The 13542-nt window shown below is 33.2% G+C and overlaps 2 protein-coding genes across 2 annotated transcripts; one reads left to right on the top strand and one right to left on the bottom strand.

Annotated features, from left to right (window-relative positions):
* Positions 1-7119: 7119 nt before the first annotated feature.
* On the bottom strand, positions 7120-13280 carry LOC110602028. Its single transcript, XM_021739456.2, has 2 exons — positions 12729-13280; positions 7120-7514 (listed from the first exon to the last, which is right to left on the bottom strand). Exons 1-2 carry the CDS (start codon positions 12936-12938, stop codon positions 7305-7307), a joined length of 420 nt encoding a protein of 139 aa, XP_021595148.1. The 5' UTR covers positions 12939-13280; the 3' UTR covers positions 7120-7304.
* Positions 10036-10407, top strand: LOC122721893. The gene has a single exon (XM_043950928.1). The coding sequence runs from the start codon at positions 10105-10107 to the stop codon at positions 10309-10311; it is 207 nt and encodes a 68-aa protein (XP_043806863.1). The 5' UTR covers positions 10036-10104; the 3' UTR covers positions 10312-10407.
* Positions 13281-13542: the final 262 nt, after the last annotated feature.

The raw sequence follows: 13542 nt of genomic DNA, 5'->3' as shown, positions 1-13542 counted from the left end.
GGGTTTGTTTTAGATGATAGTAGATTAGAATTAGAACTGAGTAAAAGAAAGCAATAATTAAAAAGATGAGAATTTCAATGGGAGAAGGAATCTAGTTGAAGTATGGATCTATTTCAGTTTTTAGAATTGATCATTGATTCTTTGATACTCCTATTTATTTCAATAAATTAGTTTAGGTTGTGGAAGACGCTTCTCACAACCAAATTCCTCCTTAGTTTTAGTTTGATTAGGAAACGTTTGCTAATCAAACACTAGTTAACAAGTTGCCAAGGAACGTCCTTAGGGTTTTTTACTTTTCAACTGTTAACTACATTAAGACTTAGAGAAACCTAATTCTAACCTTGCCAACTGCGTGATCAAGTTTAGATCATGCAACCAATTGTGCTTGTGTTTAAATAATCTGAGCAATTACGAACTCAAATTATTTAAACTAACAATATATCACTCATGCAATTAAAAATAACATGCCTTAATTGATTCTAATAGCAAGGCAATAATAGACATAAAGAACAAGTTGCATAAATACTGAAAAATAGAAGTTTCACAATGGAGTTTTAAATCTCCCAATTCATAGCAAAACTAAAATTTTCCAACTTTAACTAGAAAAGAAGATGTTTAGTCACTCATGATGGATAAAAATACACAAAAAGAAAAAAGAAAAGTAGAGAGGGAGGACTGCCGAAATTCTGGAGAAAATCTTATGATTTCTTGCTGGTTGGTTGTTGTCCCTCTTTATAGGTGAGGAGTCCTAATCCAATTAGGATTTGGAATCCTAATTTAACTTGGTCTTTTGTAGTCTTTTATTCCTTCTTTGCCTTTGTATTTAATCATGAATAAAACTTCTTTGGAGAAAGTCTTCCTTTGGAGTGGCTCTTGGAGATGTTATAGGATTGGTCTTGTGATGTTTGAAGTAGGATAGGACTCTTGTATTTTTAGAATTTTGAAATTCTTTCTCTTCCCGCGCTACTGGGTTTTACCAGCGTCAGTTCGATTTGGGCAGATCGCTTGCTCAAATCGTTTTTCTGAGTTACTTCTAGTTTTTTGTTTCAGCTTCCTACAAGTGATTTGGCCAAATCACTTCGGCCAAATCAATTTTTCAGCTTTTTTTGCAAATTTTCTCCAAGTTTCCATTTTCTTCCTTTCCTGCAAAAATATCATAAAAACATAAATTAAACTAGAAAAAAAGCATATTTAAACAGCAATAATGATAATAAAAATGTGGCTAAATTATGCTCGAACAAGGGGTCATGTGGTAGGGATATGACAAATGGGAGACGCGGTCTTGCTACAAAAATGAAGACTAGGACACTTTGACACTCAGACTATTTTCAAGACTCGCCCTCCCCTGATAGGCCAAGTCTTGACACATGGTTACCGTTACTAAGTACATTTTCGCTACGCTTGTGATCGCAGGATCACATACTCATTAGCTGGCGATATCCATTATCGAGCAGCCTGTAAGGAAACCCAGAGATTACTGCAACCCAAAATTACACAACAAAAAAAATCTTTGTTTTCCCTTTTAGGATTTGAGTGCTTCGTTTAATTCAAAAGAAAGTATAAAAGACTAACCTTTTAGACTTGATGAAAAGAGACTATTCTAGACTGATGGTGCTGCTTCTGAAACGAATATCCTCAATGGTATCCAAACGAATGTTTCCGTCTAGAGTGATAGCTCTCTCAACGGATAGATTAACTATATACTCCCCAATCTGCAATCCAGAAAAATGATCACTAAAAAAAAAATCTTGCTCCTACAATTCAAAAAAGGTCTTTTATTCATTTTTTTCAGTTTTTTCCTATTCTCACACTTTTTTTTGTAAAAGAGTTGTATTCATAACAAATTATCATAATATCGCAAATACTAATATATCTATGTGATAAGTCATTTTCAAAAGAAAATAAAAAATTCTTTATCTGTAACAGTCACAGATAGACTACAGATCTTTTAAATATTATTATCTTATAATTTCAAATAATTAATATTAATAATAATATCTTTATTATTATTAATTATACTAACGGGTTCTTAGCACATTAATATGACATAACACATCAATGACGTTCTTTTGTGTATAACCCAATAGACTCATATTAATTGGCAATAGGTCCAGTCTCACAATGTCCATAAATCATAAGCAACCTCTAGCAAGACATTATGACTACTCAATTAATATGAGTATCGATAGTCCGATAAAGTCTAATTGTAATACCCGGCTAGACTCCGGTATCGGAATTCCTACCGTCCGGTGGAATCTTGGATGTCGGAAACCTCTAGAAGGGGAAAAGCATGTTTTTATGAAATGTTTTCATGTTTTTAATGATTTTAAGTATGATTTTATATGAGTTTTTGCATGAAGAATCTTTGGAGGAAAACCCAGGTTCGGCCGCCGAAAGTCAGGTTCGGCCGCCGAACGTGCATGCATGCGGAGGCACGTTAGGCCCCCGAAAGTATGAGTGAGGGAAATGCAGGTTCGGCCGCCGAACATTGCATGGATACGGAGGCACATTCGGCCCCCGAACGTGGTCTGGCCAGCCACTATAAAAGGGTCCCCTTGGTCCGCACAGGCGAGCTTTTTCCCCCTTCGTCGGCCAAGGTGAGTCTCCGCCGCTCCTCCCTCAATCTTGAGTGTTTTCCCTAGATCTTTCATGGTTTTCACGAGTTTTAACTTCTATTTTGAAGATTTGTGAGTTTTGAGCAAGTGTTGAGCTTGGAGACCCAAGGAGCTAAATTTCTCCCAACTCCAAGTTAGATCGCCTCTACTCTCGATCTTCAAGAGGTAAGGGTCGATCTTGAAGTCTTTTTATGTTTTAAACAAGTTTTATGCAAGATTCATGGGGTAGAATGGCATGTTCAGGGATATATGCATGTTTGAGTAAATGTTAGGTTTTTGATGTTTGATGAACAATGTAGCTTGATTGTGTGTTTGTGGAGTGTTGTAGATGGGGCATATACTTGTTTGAGGCCCCTAGGATCTTGTATGCATGCTTTGGGTTGAAAAATATGCACGATTGGTAGGTTTGGAGGCGAAATGGGCAAAGGGAGCCAAGTTTCTGCCCTTTTGCAGAAACCAGGTTCGGCAGCCGAAGGTACTTTCGGCCGCCGAACATGGCTGGGGAGGCAGGCCTTTCGGCTGCCGAAGTTGCCCCCGAAAAGAGACTTTCGTCTCTGTCTGGCACTTTCGGCCGCCGAAGGTGCCGCCGAACCTAGCTGAGTTTCGTCTCTGTCCAGGACTTTCGGCCGCCGAAGGTGCCGCCGAAAGTGCCCTGTTCAGCCATTTCATGCATATTTTCTGTGATGTTTTCATGATATTTTAGGGGGTTTTTGGGGGATATATTAGAGTCATGTTTATATATGTTTGGTCCCTCATTAGAGTCCACCTGTGTAGGTTCGGACCCGAGGAACCAAGGACTCCAGCAGTGAGCCAGCTGCTACAGAGTTGTCAGAGTCAGCCAGAGGTGAGTGGGACTATACTTAACCTTTTAAATTAAGAAATTAAATGTTTTTAACATGCTTCATGCATCATGTTTATATTATAGGTTGTTTGCATTAGAATCACGAATTATGTTGCATTGCATTATTATTTATTGTTGATGGGGGATGGACATTGCACGACTCACTAGCCCTTGTACGAAGTCCTGTGGTGCCCATAATAGGGCCGGGCAATAGCTCCGATCTACGAAGTCCTGTGGTGCCCATAATAGGGCCGGGCATGGAGCTGAGGGATTTTTGGGTCAGTCCGTCCATGATGTGAAATGTTTGTGCAGTGATGCATTCCATAATAACATGTTTTAAAATATTCTTTTGTTTTAGAGTTCTACTCACTGGGCATCTAGCTCACCCCTCTCCCCTAACCCCCCAGGTTTGCAGGTACGGGATAGATAGAGAAGACAAGAAGAGAAAAAGTCATTTATGTAATAGTTAGTTTGTGGACATGACAATTGTATTATGATGATATGTAAAAGATTACAGTATGTATGTAATGAGGTTATTGAGGATAGAGTTGTGCTTGACCATAGTATATTGTTAATCCCATTAGTATCTTTACATGATCTTTATGTTATGATGTTTAAGTAAACCAACTCTCCATATGTTGTATAGCCCTTCGAGGCTTATTGAGATCCCACAGAGGGACTTTATTTATGTAAATGATCAGAGTATGCACAGGTTGAGTTGGCGATTGATAGCATGTATGCGAGAAGAAGTTTTAATTTTTATGTATGATGTTGATCATGTATGGGATTATACAGGTGTACAGGTTATATGTCAGGCTTGCTACGGGTCCCGGCGGCCTTAAGTCGACCCGGATCCTAGCGCCGGTAGCGGTCCGGATTTCCGGGGCGTTACACTAATATACAAAACATGTATTAATCTCTTTGTCACACGAGTCATAATCAATGTCAAACTTATAATGTTCAAACTTATGATTGCATATTATGTTGATGATGTGGATGGACCAATGCGACTCCAATAGCCTGACAGTGTATGTTTTAGAAGTCCTGAGGAGCCCCCTGAGGGCCGGGCACAGTGCATGTTATAGAAGTCCTGAGGAGCTCCTTTGAGAGCCAGGCACAGAGCAGAGGGAGTTTTGGTGGTCATGTCCATCCGAGATGTGATTAGTTGTGATGTGATGCATTCCATAATGGCATATGTTTTTAATGTTTTTATAGTTCTGCTCACTGGGCTTTATAGCTCATCCCACTCCTTTTCCCCCCAGTTTTGCAGGGCCAGAGTTAGCTATGAGAAAGATCAGAGTCAGCAAGAGTAAAGAGTAAAGTCAGGGCTAAGGTTATGTGGTTGTACTAGAAGTGTAGTGGACATGTATCTTAATGTATCTTGTTGTAAGTTAAGTTAAGTTAAGTTATGTATAGACATGTTTTAACATGTAATGTATTCAGAGTTATAGTATGTGCTTGGCCCAAGAGTTTGGATAATCCCTTTGTACATGGATCCTGTTTTACGTTTCTTGATGAGAAATGTGTTGAACCAAGCCTGATGTATTATGCTGACCCAGCTAGATGTGGTTTTATGTTTTTAGACATAGTACATGCAGGTCAAGCTTGGTAACCGAAAGAAAAGTTTGACGTAAAAGAGTTTTACAGTTTTCAGTTTTATGTTTAGAGCAGCTGTATGGTACCAGAGCCTAGGTCACAGTGATATACTGTGCTACACAGGGGATGTGTTATGGGAAGAAAGGGTTTCAATCCCTTGACCCAAAGAGTTTCAGGATTCACTGGTATAGGCCTAGAGGCTTTTTCAGTTTGGTATCACTCTCAGAGTGCATATAGAGCCTGCTCAAGTTACGCCTAGTATTTAAAGCAAAGTTTTAAAGCACTTTCAGAGCAGAATTCCAGTCTGTTACAGATTGGTATTTAAAGAAAAGTTTTAAAGTTTTAGCAGAAAATGTGGGTCATGTACGGGATTTATCAGGTATACAGAGAGTTTAGCGGCTTACTACGGGTCCCGGCGACCTTAAGTCGATCTGGATCCTAGTGCCGGTGATGGTTCGGGTCGTTATCGAGGGGTACCAATTTCCGGGCTGTTACAATCATAATGTTCTTGATTGGAACCATCATCTTGTATTTAGCCTCTTTTCGTGGCAACAGGCTACATCAATTTTATCAGTTCCAATTGCACCTCTTAGCACTCCAAATTTATTAGTTTATGGGTATAAATTTTTTATGCATAATAGTCACATTGTAGGTATGGGCAATCATCTGTCTTCTTCAGTGATTCCTCAATCAGAGACTTGGAAGAGTGTTTGGTCTCTTTAGGTTTTTCCGAAATTAAAATATTTTTGTTGGCACTCTCTTCATAATACTTTGCCAGTATTGATTAATTTAGTCAAGAGAGACTGTTTAAAGGACTCTCAGTGTACCATCTGTCAGTCTAAGCCTAAGACCTTAGAGCATATGTTTTTTCTTTATTTTTATACTCGATTAATATAGTTTATTAATCTCTGCGCATATGAACCTGTGTCTACTAGTTTTCTTAACTTCATCTTGTGGTGGGAGGCGTTGTTGACACAGTCTAAGATAGATTCTAAGGGTTCTTTGTTATTATCTCTTGCAATGCTTACACTCTTAACATATATAGAAAGAGCAAAATCAGTGTAGTTTTTATAGAGTGACTCCTGATTCCATGCTTGCTTTATCCCATATATCTTTTGATTTTTCGTAGTTATAGCATAGTGGTATTCTTATTGTTGCTTCTCCTCGTGTGCATAATCAATCAATTACTTGTGATATACAATTCTTCCTTCCTCAAGGAATTTTTAAGCTTACTTAGGATGTATCTTAAAATGATTAATTTTCTCCTGCGGCAGTAACTGTGATAGTTACTAATTGTGTAGGACATAAAATGCATGATATAATTAAATGAGTTTGGTATTTATCAACTTTAGCAAGAAAAGCATGAAAAATATTGAAAGGTTTCAAATTGACTTCTGTTTTTCGGTTATCGTCTATTATCTGTGAAACAAATTTACAAATTTTATATAATACCGTTCACTGTCCTTCAGATTCCTCACCATTAAAAATTAAAGCAATAATGTGAGTTATATTAAATATTAACTCTTATTTGTAGTAAAATTTTTATAAATATATATCACGATATTATAATATTTAAGCGAATACTATAATAAAATTTTATTTTAACAAATTATTCCTACAGAATTCACTTTTGTATGAATTATTTTTCTTGTAATCGTTATTATAATAATTTGCATTATCTTATAGCAAATTCCCTTGTTTATCTTTAGAAAAAAAAAAAGTTTTAATATTCCCTATTTTAATGTAATGCGTGCTCTAAAAAGCCATCAAAAATTGCATTTTGTTTCTGAAAGAAAAAAAAAGAGCATTTTGTTAGTTATATTTTTTTTTCCTTTTTTCTTTTTGAAAATTATATTATCTTTTTTTTAATCATTAAAAACGACAATTATATTTTAAAAAGAAAATCTTGAGATTTTCAATACACCACCCACCTTAGCATGTCTTTCTTTTTCATTATTTTAATAATAACTCCGAAACTCTCCATTATCCATTTTTTAATGAAAAAATTGAAAGGCATAAACTTATACTCTCCAGAACATGGCGGTGGAACCCCAAAAAGATTAGAAGGGCACAAAAATAAAACAAAATTTTTTTTCAGGCTCAACATCAAACAGAGCTTCACTTCATAAAACTTACAATGATGGGCCATCTCCTTTAAGCCAAAATTAAATTTTATTTCTTAAAAAAACCACGGGGACAGATCTTGGTAATCCGGTACAGAAGCGATCAGGAATTTTACCAGCTAGGGATGATCATCCGGTATAGATGTGGACATGAACGGCCAAGATGAGAATAGCATAGATAGTGAAAAAGATGAGTGTGTGAATAGCTATAGCTTTGCCGTTGGTCTTCATGCTTCCAAACTCCAGAGTCCGGCTGTTTCCAGGAATCTGAAACAGAAGTCCCGGCGTTAGCAGCACAAACAGCACCACCCCTATCAATACAGGCCCCCAGTCGGCCATTTAAATAGCTGCTCCAGCAAATACAAATCAAGTGAAAGGCTTAATCGGTTCTTGGGTGAAATTTTGTTTCTTGTTTTTCAAAGAGAAGTTAACTAAAGTATTAGCTTAAAGATGAGGCTATGAGAGCCGCAGTCGGTGAAGGTGACGCTTTGAACTAGGATACGGCAACTGGGCCTAACGTGGTAATAAGGCACGAGGACTGACCGACTGGGGCTCTAAGCTTTTTTTCCAGTTTTTCGGCTTTACTTGCCTTTTTTTTTTTAAGGTAGATTTATTTTTTAAAAAATGGCTTATGATAGATCTAGTCGATTAAAAAGTTTAATATTTTGTGTTTGTTATAGTATGACTTTTTAATTTTGTAAATAAAATTTATTCTTTTAAAAAATATTTTACAATTATAGATTGAAATTAAAATTAATTTTAATCGATTTAAATTAAATATCATCCCCAACTTTACAATTATAATATATAATAATTAAATAATTAAAAGTATAAATATTATAAAGATTATATTGATAACGTGATCAAAATGAAATTCTACTGTAATTAGTTAAAACTTGCAAGATAGAGAACACGCTCAAATCAGTATGCTAAATAAAATAATGAATGTCATAAATAATTTAAAATTTTTGTGTAAGAAAATGATGTATTTTAATTTTAAATTATAAAAAATTGAAATAAATATGGTATTTATCAATTATCTGGCGGTGATATAACCGGTTATTTAATAAAAAATATTATCTGTTGATAAATTAGCAATTCTGTAATTATAAGTGTAATAAAAATACGCTAAATTATATTTACATTTTTATTCTTAGACTGCACCATATTTTTCATTTATTATATTTTTTTAACAGGTCACAATTTATTTTGACTTCTTGTTATCTAGAATTAAGCATCAAATGCAATATATATATATATACTATCTGCATTAATTTTCTTAATAGCACAATCAGGAGCAGTTGGTCCAATTATTAAATTAAGTATGTCAAATCTAAACTAATCAAATTAATTTTATAGTATGTCATAATTGTAATTAATTAAAAAGATCGAATAGTTTTATACAAAATTAAAATGCTAAATTATAAGTGTGATAAAATATAAAATATTTTTTTTTCATCTAATAAATTTTTATTATGATTTTATTTTATTTTAAAATTATAGTACTTTTTATGATATTGTTTATTAATTGTATTTTTTTTTATCATTATAGGTACTATAATATTCAGAGTTAAGTTTATGCCACTTAACAAATTTATTTAAAAAATTATATCAAATCATGATATTTGAATAAATTCTCATAATAAATAAATAAATACTTTTTAGCTTAAGGTGAAAAAACTCTCATTAAAAAATGCACAACAAAAATTTATTAGATTATCAATAAAGTTTACCAATAGATTTTAAAATTTATTCATAATTTTAAAGTTAAAAAATTAATGTTAATTTAGCATTAGATTTTGAAATTTAGTGATAATTTATTGGTGATTACTAACAGATTAAAAATTCTTTACCTTGATTTTAGAAGGGAGGATTTAAAATATGATAATTGAAATTGATAAAAATATACGTTTTTTCAAATTGATGTTTTTCTGTCCTTTGCTTAATCCGCCCGGACAGATTAAGGCAAATTAAAATTACTTAATCCGTATCTACGATTCCCGGTAAATCAAAAATGTTTTTCGGTAAACCGCAGATGTGGAAATTCCACAAACAGACAGCTTACTTTCACGACACGCATTTAAAGTTTTGCCAAAATGTTAGAGATTGGGGTTGAGTACTGTATAATTCCTATCTTCTAACAATAAAGAAAAAGAATTAAAGAGAACTGGAGACTCCTCTAGTGATGGACAGCTAGTTGGCCATACCGAGATTGTGGCCAAAACAGTGAAAGTAAAAGCGCAAATTTTCTAAAAGCCATGAAGGACGCCCTTGCGAGTTTTCAATTTACCTGCTACCTTTGGACAAATTAAAAAAAAAAAAAGTAAAAAGTAATTAATTTAGAAGAATAATATACCAAATCAAAAGCAATTAATGATTAAATTAATGGAATAATTAATGATCAAATTCCAATAAACTCCAATCATCTTTCAATCCATTCCTTGACTTGACAAGTCCTTTCACTAGACCTCTTTTAGAAAAGCTTATGGCACAATGGAGAATTGGTAGGTACAATCATAAAGATAATAAATCAACTGTGATGGTGCCTTCCACCCATGGATTCTTGTTCCTCTTTCAATTTCTTTTAACAAAAATTTTATTAAAAAAAAAATAAAAAATAAATTAATTGAATTAAATTTTTATAAAATTTTTCATTTTAAATAATAAAAATAAAAAAGTAATGCTCTATCTCCCAACGTATATACCAACAAAAACCTTTAAAATAATTTATTATTTCATGCACTTTAATATTCCCTCCATTTCCAAAAGGTATTATTTATTTTTCTTTTTATCTCTATTGGGTTTTTTCTTTTCTATATATTTAGTTTGATTCTTCTTCTTCTCTTCCTCTTTTGAGAAACAGAGGTTGAGTTTCAGATTGCTAATTAAAAGAAAGAAGCAGAGAGAAGAAAAGGGTATTGAGAATATCATGAAGGACTGGGCTGCTCCGATCATAGCTGCAGCTCTGTTTGCATTTCTATCACCAGGATTGGTGTTTCAAATTCCTGGAAAAGGACGACCACTTGATTTCATGAACATGAAGACAAGCGCTGCCTCCATATTTGTTCACATGATTATATATGGTCTGCTTCTTATTTTATTCATCGTTATTCTTCACATCCACCTTTATGTCTAGAATTATATGTCAATTTAATAAGAAAATTGGAAGATGGCTTTATGATATCATTTCTGCTTTAGCTATTAGAAGTTTCCTAACACAGAATTCCTCCAAGTTTCTCTGCTTCTTTTGCTTTCTACCTTCCTATATGGAACATGCCTCTCCAATACTTAAAGCTGGACATCTCACTGGTTTGGCACTCAACGACTAGTTCGACACTCTACTCTACGTGTCGTACATGCTACATATGCCAGCTCCAGCTGCTCTCGTCGACAGAAGTGAGTTGCGTGTTGGCACAGAAATACTTCTTTTAACACACAAAATCTAAAATTATTTTCACAACGGGGAGTTTATTATTCCATATCAATAGTGTCAAACATACTTCTTTAATACACAAAATCTAAAATTATTTTCGGATTGCATGATTTAATAAATAAATTTTAAATATGCATGATTTAAACAAAAACCTCTTATATCATCTATTGTTGTATTGTGAATTTACTTTTTCATTTTTATATTGGTAAATTTTACTATACATTCCAACTAATTTTTTAATTAGACTCGGTAAATTTTATCTATTTTTTTATAAAAAATCTACATGTCTTGAATCTACCATAAACTGGTCCAAGCAAATATTTTTCATATGCATGTCTATATACCACACTCATAAAAAAGTGTTTTTTCTTAAATTATTGCGGATGTATTCATTTTCTGTTAGTAAGAGAGTACATGTAACAAGTGCCATTGAATAATTTTTTATATGCATTTACCCTTTGTTTAACCGAAATAAATTTGTAATTTCAATTAAATTTTTTTTTGTTATCTTTCTTATTTGAAATAAGAAAAGAAAAATTAAATTTAATTGAGTTTTTTCTTACAAATAATTTACTCCAAATAAAGGGTTACTTTGTAACATATTAACGGTTTTTTTTTAAACTTTAAACATTGCTAAATTAAATTAATTTATTATAAAAACACAGTAAAAAATATGATAAAATTTGAGCCCATATGTTCTTTTTAATAATATCTTATAAATGGTGCTGAAATTTAATGATAAATTATATGGTAATCTTTTAAGACAGTCACCATGATTTAAGAAAAAATCTTGTTAGCTCTATCTCGTATTATATGTACAACTTATTAACTCTATCTCGTATTATATGTACAACTTACACCAATTAAGACGCAGTCACCACGATTTAATCCTCACAAAACCAGTTAAGATAAGCTGGATTAGGTGAATTGTCATCCAACATGGAACATTCGGAGTGGCTAACATGGTCTTCCAGATTATAGACATGGAGCAGGAGCATAAACTCAGATAATACTAGATCTTAGTTTGACAGACAGAAACCGAGTAGTGTTGGGCAGAGAAAGAGAGAAAAATGAGGTTTGAGAAGTTTGAGGTGAAGAAGCTCAAGAAGAATTTGAAACTAAGGCCTGCAAGGTTGAAAGGGTGAACTTTAGGTTGTGGTTCTGATGGCTAATTAGCTGTTAGGAAAGTGATACAATCAATCACTTTGGTATTATTTCATTATTCAAAATTTCCCCCTATTAAGCATTTGAACACTCTTTCAATTTTATTTTACTTTATGCCTTTAAATAATAATTCAAAATCAAATTTAATAAAAATAATTAATTTTAATATTTTTTACCTTGCTATATAATTCGATGCAAATTTAAGCTAAAAATAATATTGAACTATTAAACCTTTCAAACAAAATAAACAAATAACTAAAACAGAGTATACTTCTAATATATAAATAAATGAATACATGATAATATTTATTAAATTTGAGTCAGACTTAATTTAAGTCAAAAAAGTCCAGAATTATATTAGAAAGTGATATATTTGTAAGAGGTTTAACATTGGAAATTTGAGTCAGACTTAATTTAACTCAAAAAATGTTCAGAATTATATTAGAACGTGATATATTTATGAAAGGTCTAATATTGAAAATTTGAATCAGGTTTAATTTAACTCAAAAAATGTTTAGAATTATATTAGAACGTGATATATTTATTAGAGGTTTAATATTAGATGAAAAATTCTGATATAATATTAAATTTAAATCAGATCTAATTCAAATAAGAAAGTTAATCGAAAGGAAAGAGTGTATAAAGACTTGTAATTATTTTAAATCGATATGAAATTCAATGGTATTCGTGTGTAAGGGGAAACATATTAAATTTTAAAAAGTATTTTATGTTAATAATAGTACATAAATCCAGTGATTATCAAAATTAAGGAATTACACACTCGAAGGAAAAATCCCTACATATTCCATATCTCACAATAATTTTATAATAGCAGCACAAATCTTCAGATTTCCCACACAACACAAAGAAATTGAACCCCAAACATCTAAAAAAAAGGCACAGAAATTGAATATCTTGCATCAGTCTGTCTCCATTATTCAAGAAAGCTATGATTATGAACCAATGTACATGTGGACTCCAACAGCTAACAAGAAGATGCAAATGAGAGCAAAGTAGAGGATAGAATGAACCAGTATGGAAACTCCACTCGTCTGAAAGTTTCCGAACTCGATGAATCGGTGACGACCCGGTACCTGAATCAGCAAACCAGGTGTTAAGAGTATAAACAGAATTACTGCAATGAACACTGGTCCCCAATCCGACATCGTTTCTCTTCTGCAGATCTGGTAGCTGCGTGTGAGCGATCAATCTCGAGAAAAGGGTAATCAAGCGAAAATGGAATTGGGAGAGAAGAGATTATAAAGGAGAAGTGTTGGTTTAAGAAAGAAGAGACAAAGAATGATGAGTAGGAAAAGTGAAGGTTAGAGGATCAAGCTATTCCTATTCGGATCCACATGTGTCCTGAACCACAAGGAAACTTCCTTGTAAATACTCACTGCTAGGATGTAAGATCAGAGTAACAGTGAAAACTAATTCCATTAATTACCTTAAAATTCAACAATTAGAATATAATTTATCCAAAAAAAAATAACACATATTAGTTAAGTAAAGATCAGAACCAGCTCTTACTGAGGATCTGCTTCCTTGGTTTCCTCTGCACAGAAGCAACTGCCATCCTTTATTTGTTCACCTTTTTCCCAACGCAAAAAGCACCTCTACTTGCTTGTGAGACGGAGATGCTTACAATTGGTCATTACATCCTACATAGAGAAGCACTGCATATTCCATTCACAAAATAAATAGTTTAGGGTAAATTACTTTTTATATCTCATCTACGCAATATTAACACGTCTCTTTATTTTCAATACT

This window comes from Manihot esculenta, chromosome 15 (genome assembly GCF_001659605.2).
Source record: "Manihot esculenta cultivar AM560-2 chromosome 15, M.esculenta_v8, whole genome shotgun sequence".
Taxonomy (NCBI): domain Eukaryota; kingdom Viridiplantae; phylum Streptophyta; class Magnoliopsida; order Malpighiales; family Euphorbiaceae; genus Manihot; species Manihot esculenta.
The sequence above is the reverse complement of the archived record's forward strand: the minus strand, read 5'-3'. Positions and strand labels throughout refer to the sequence as shown.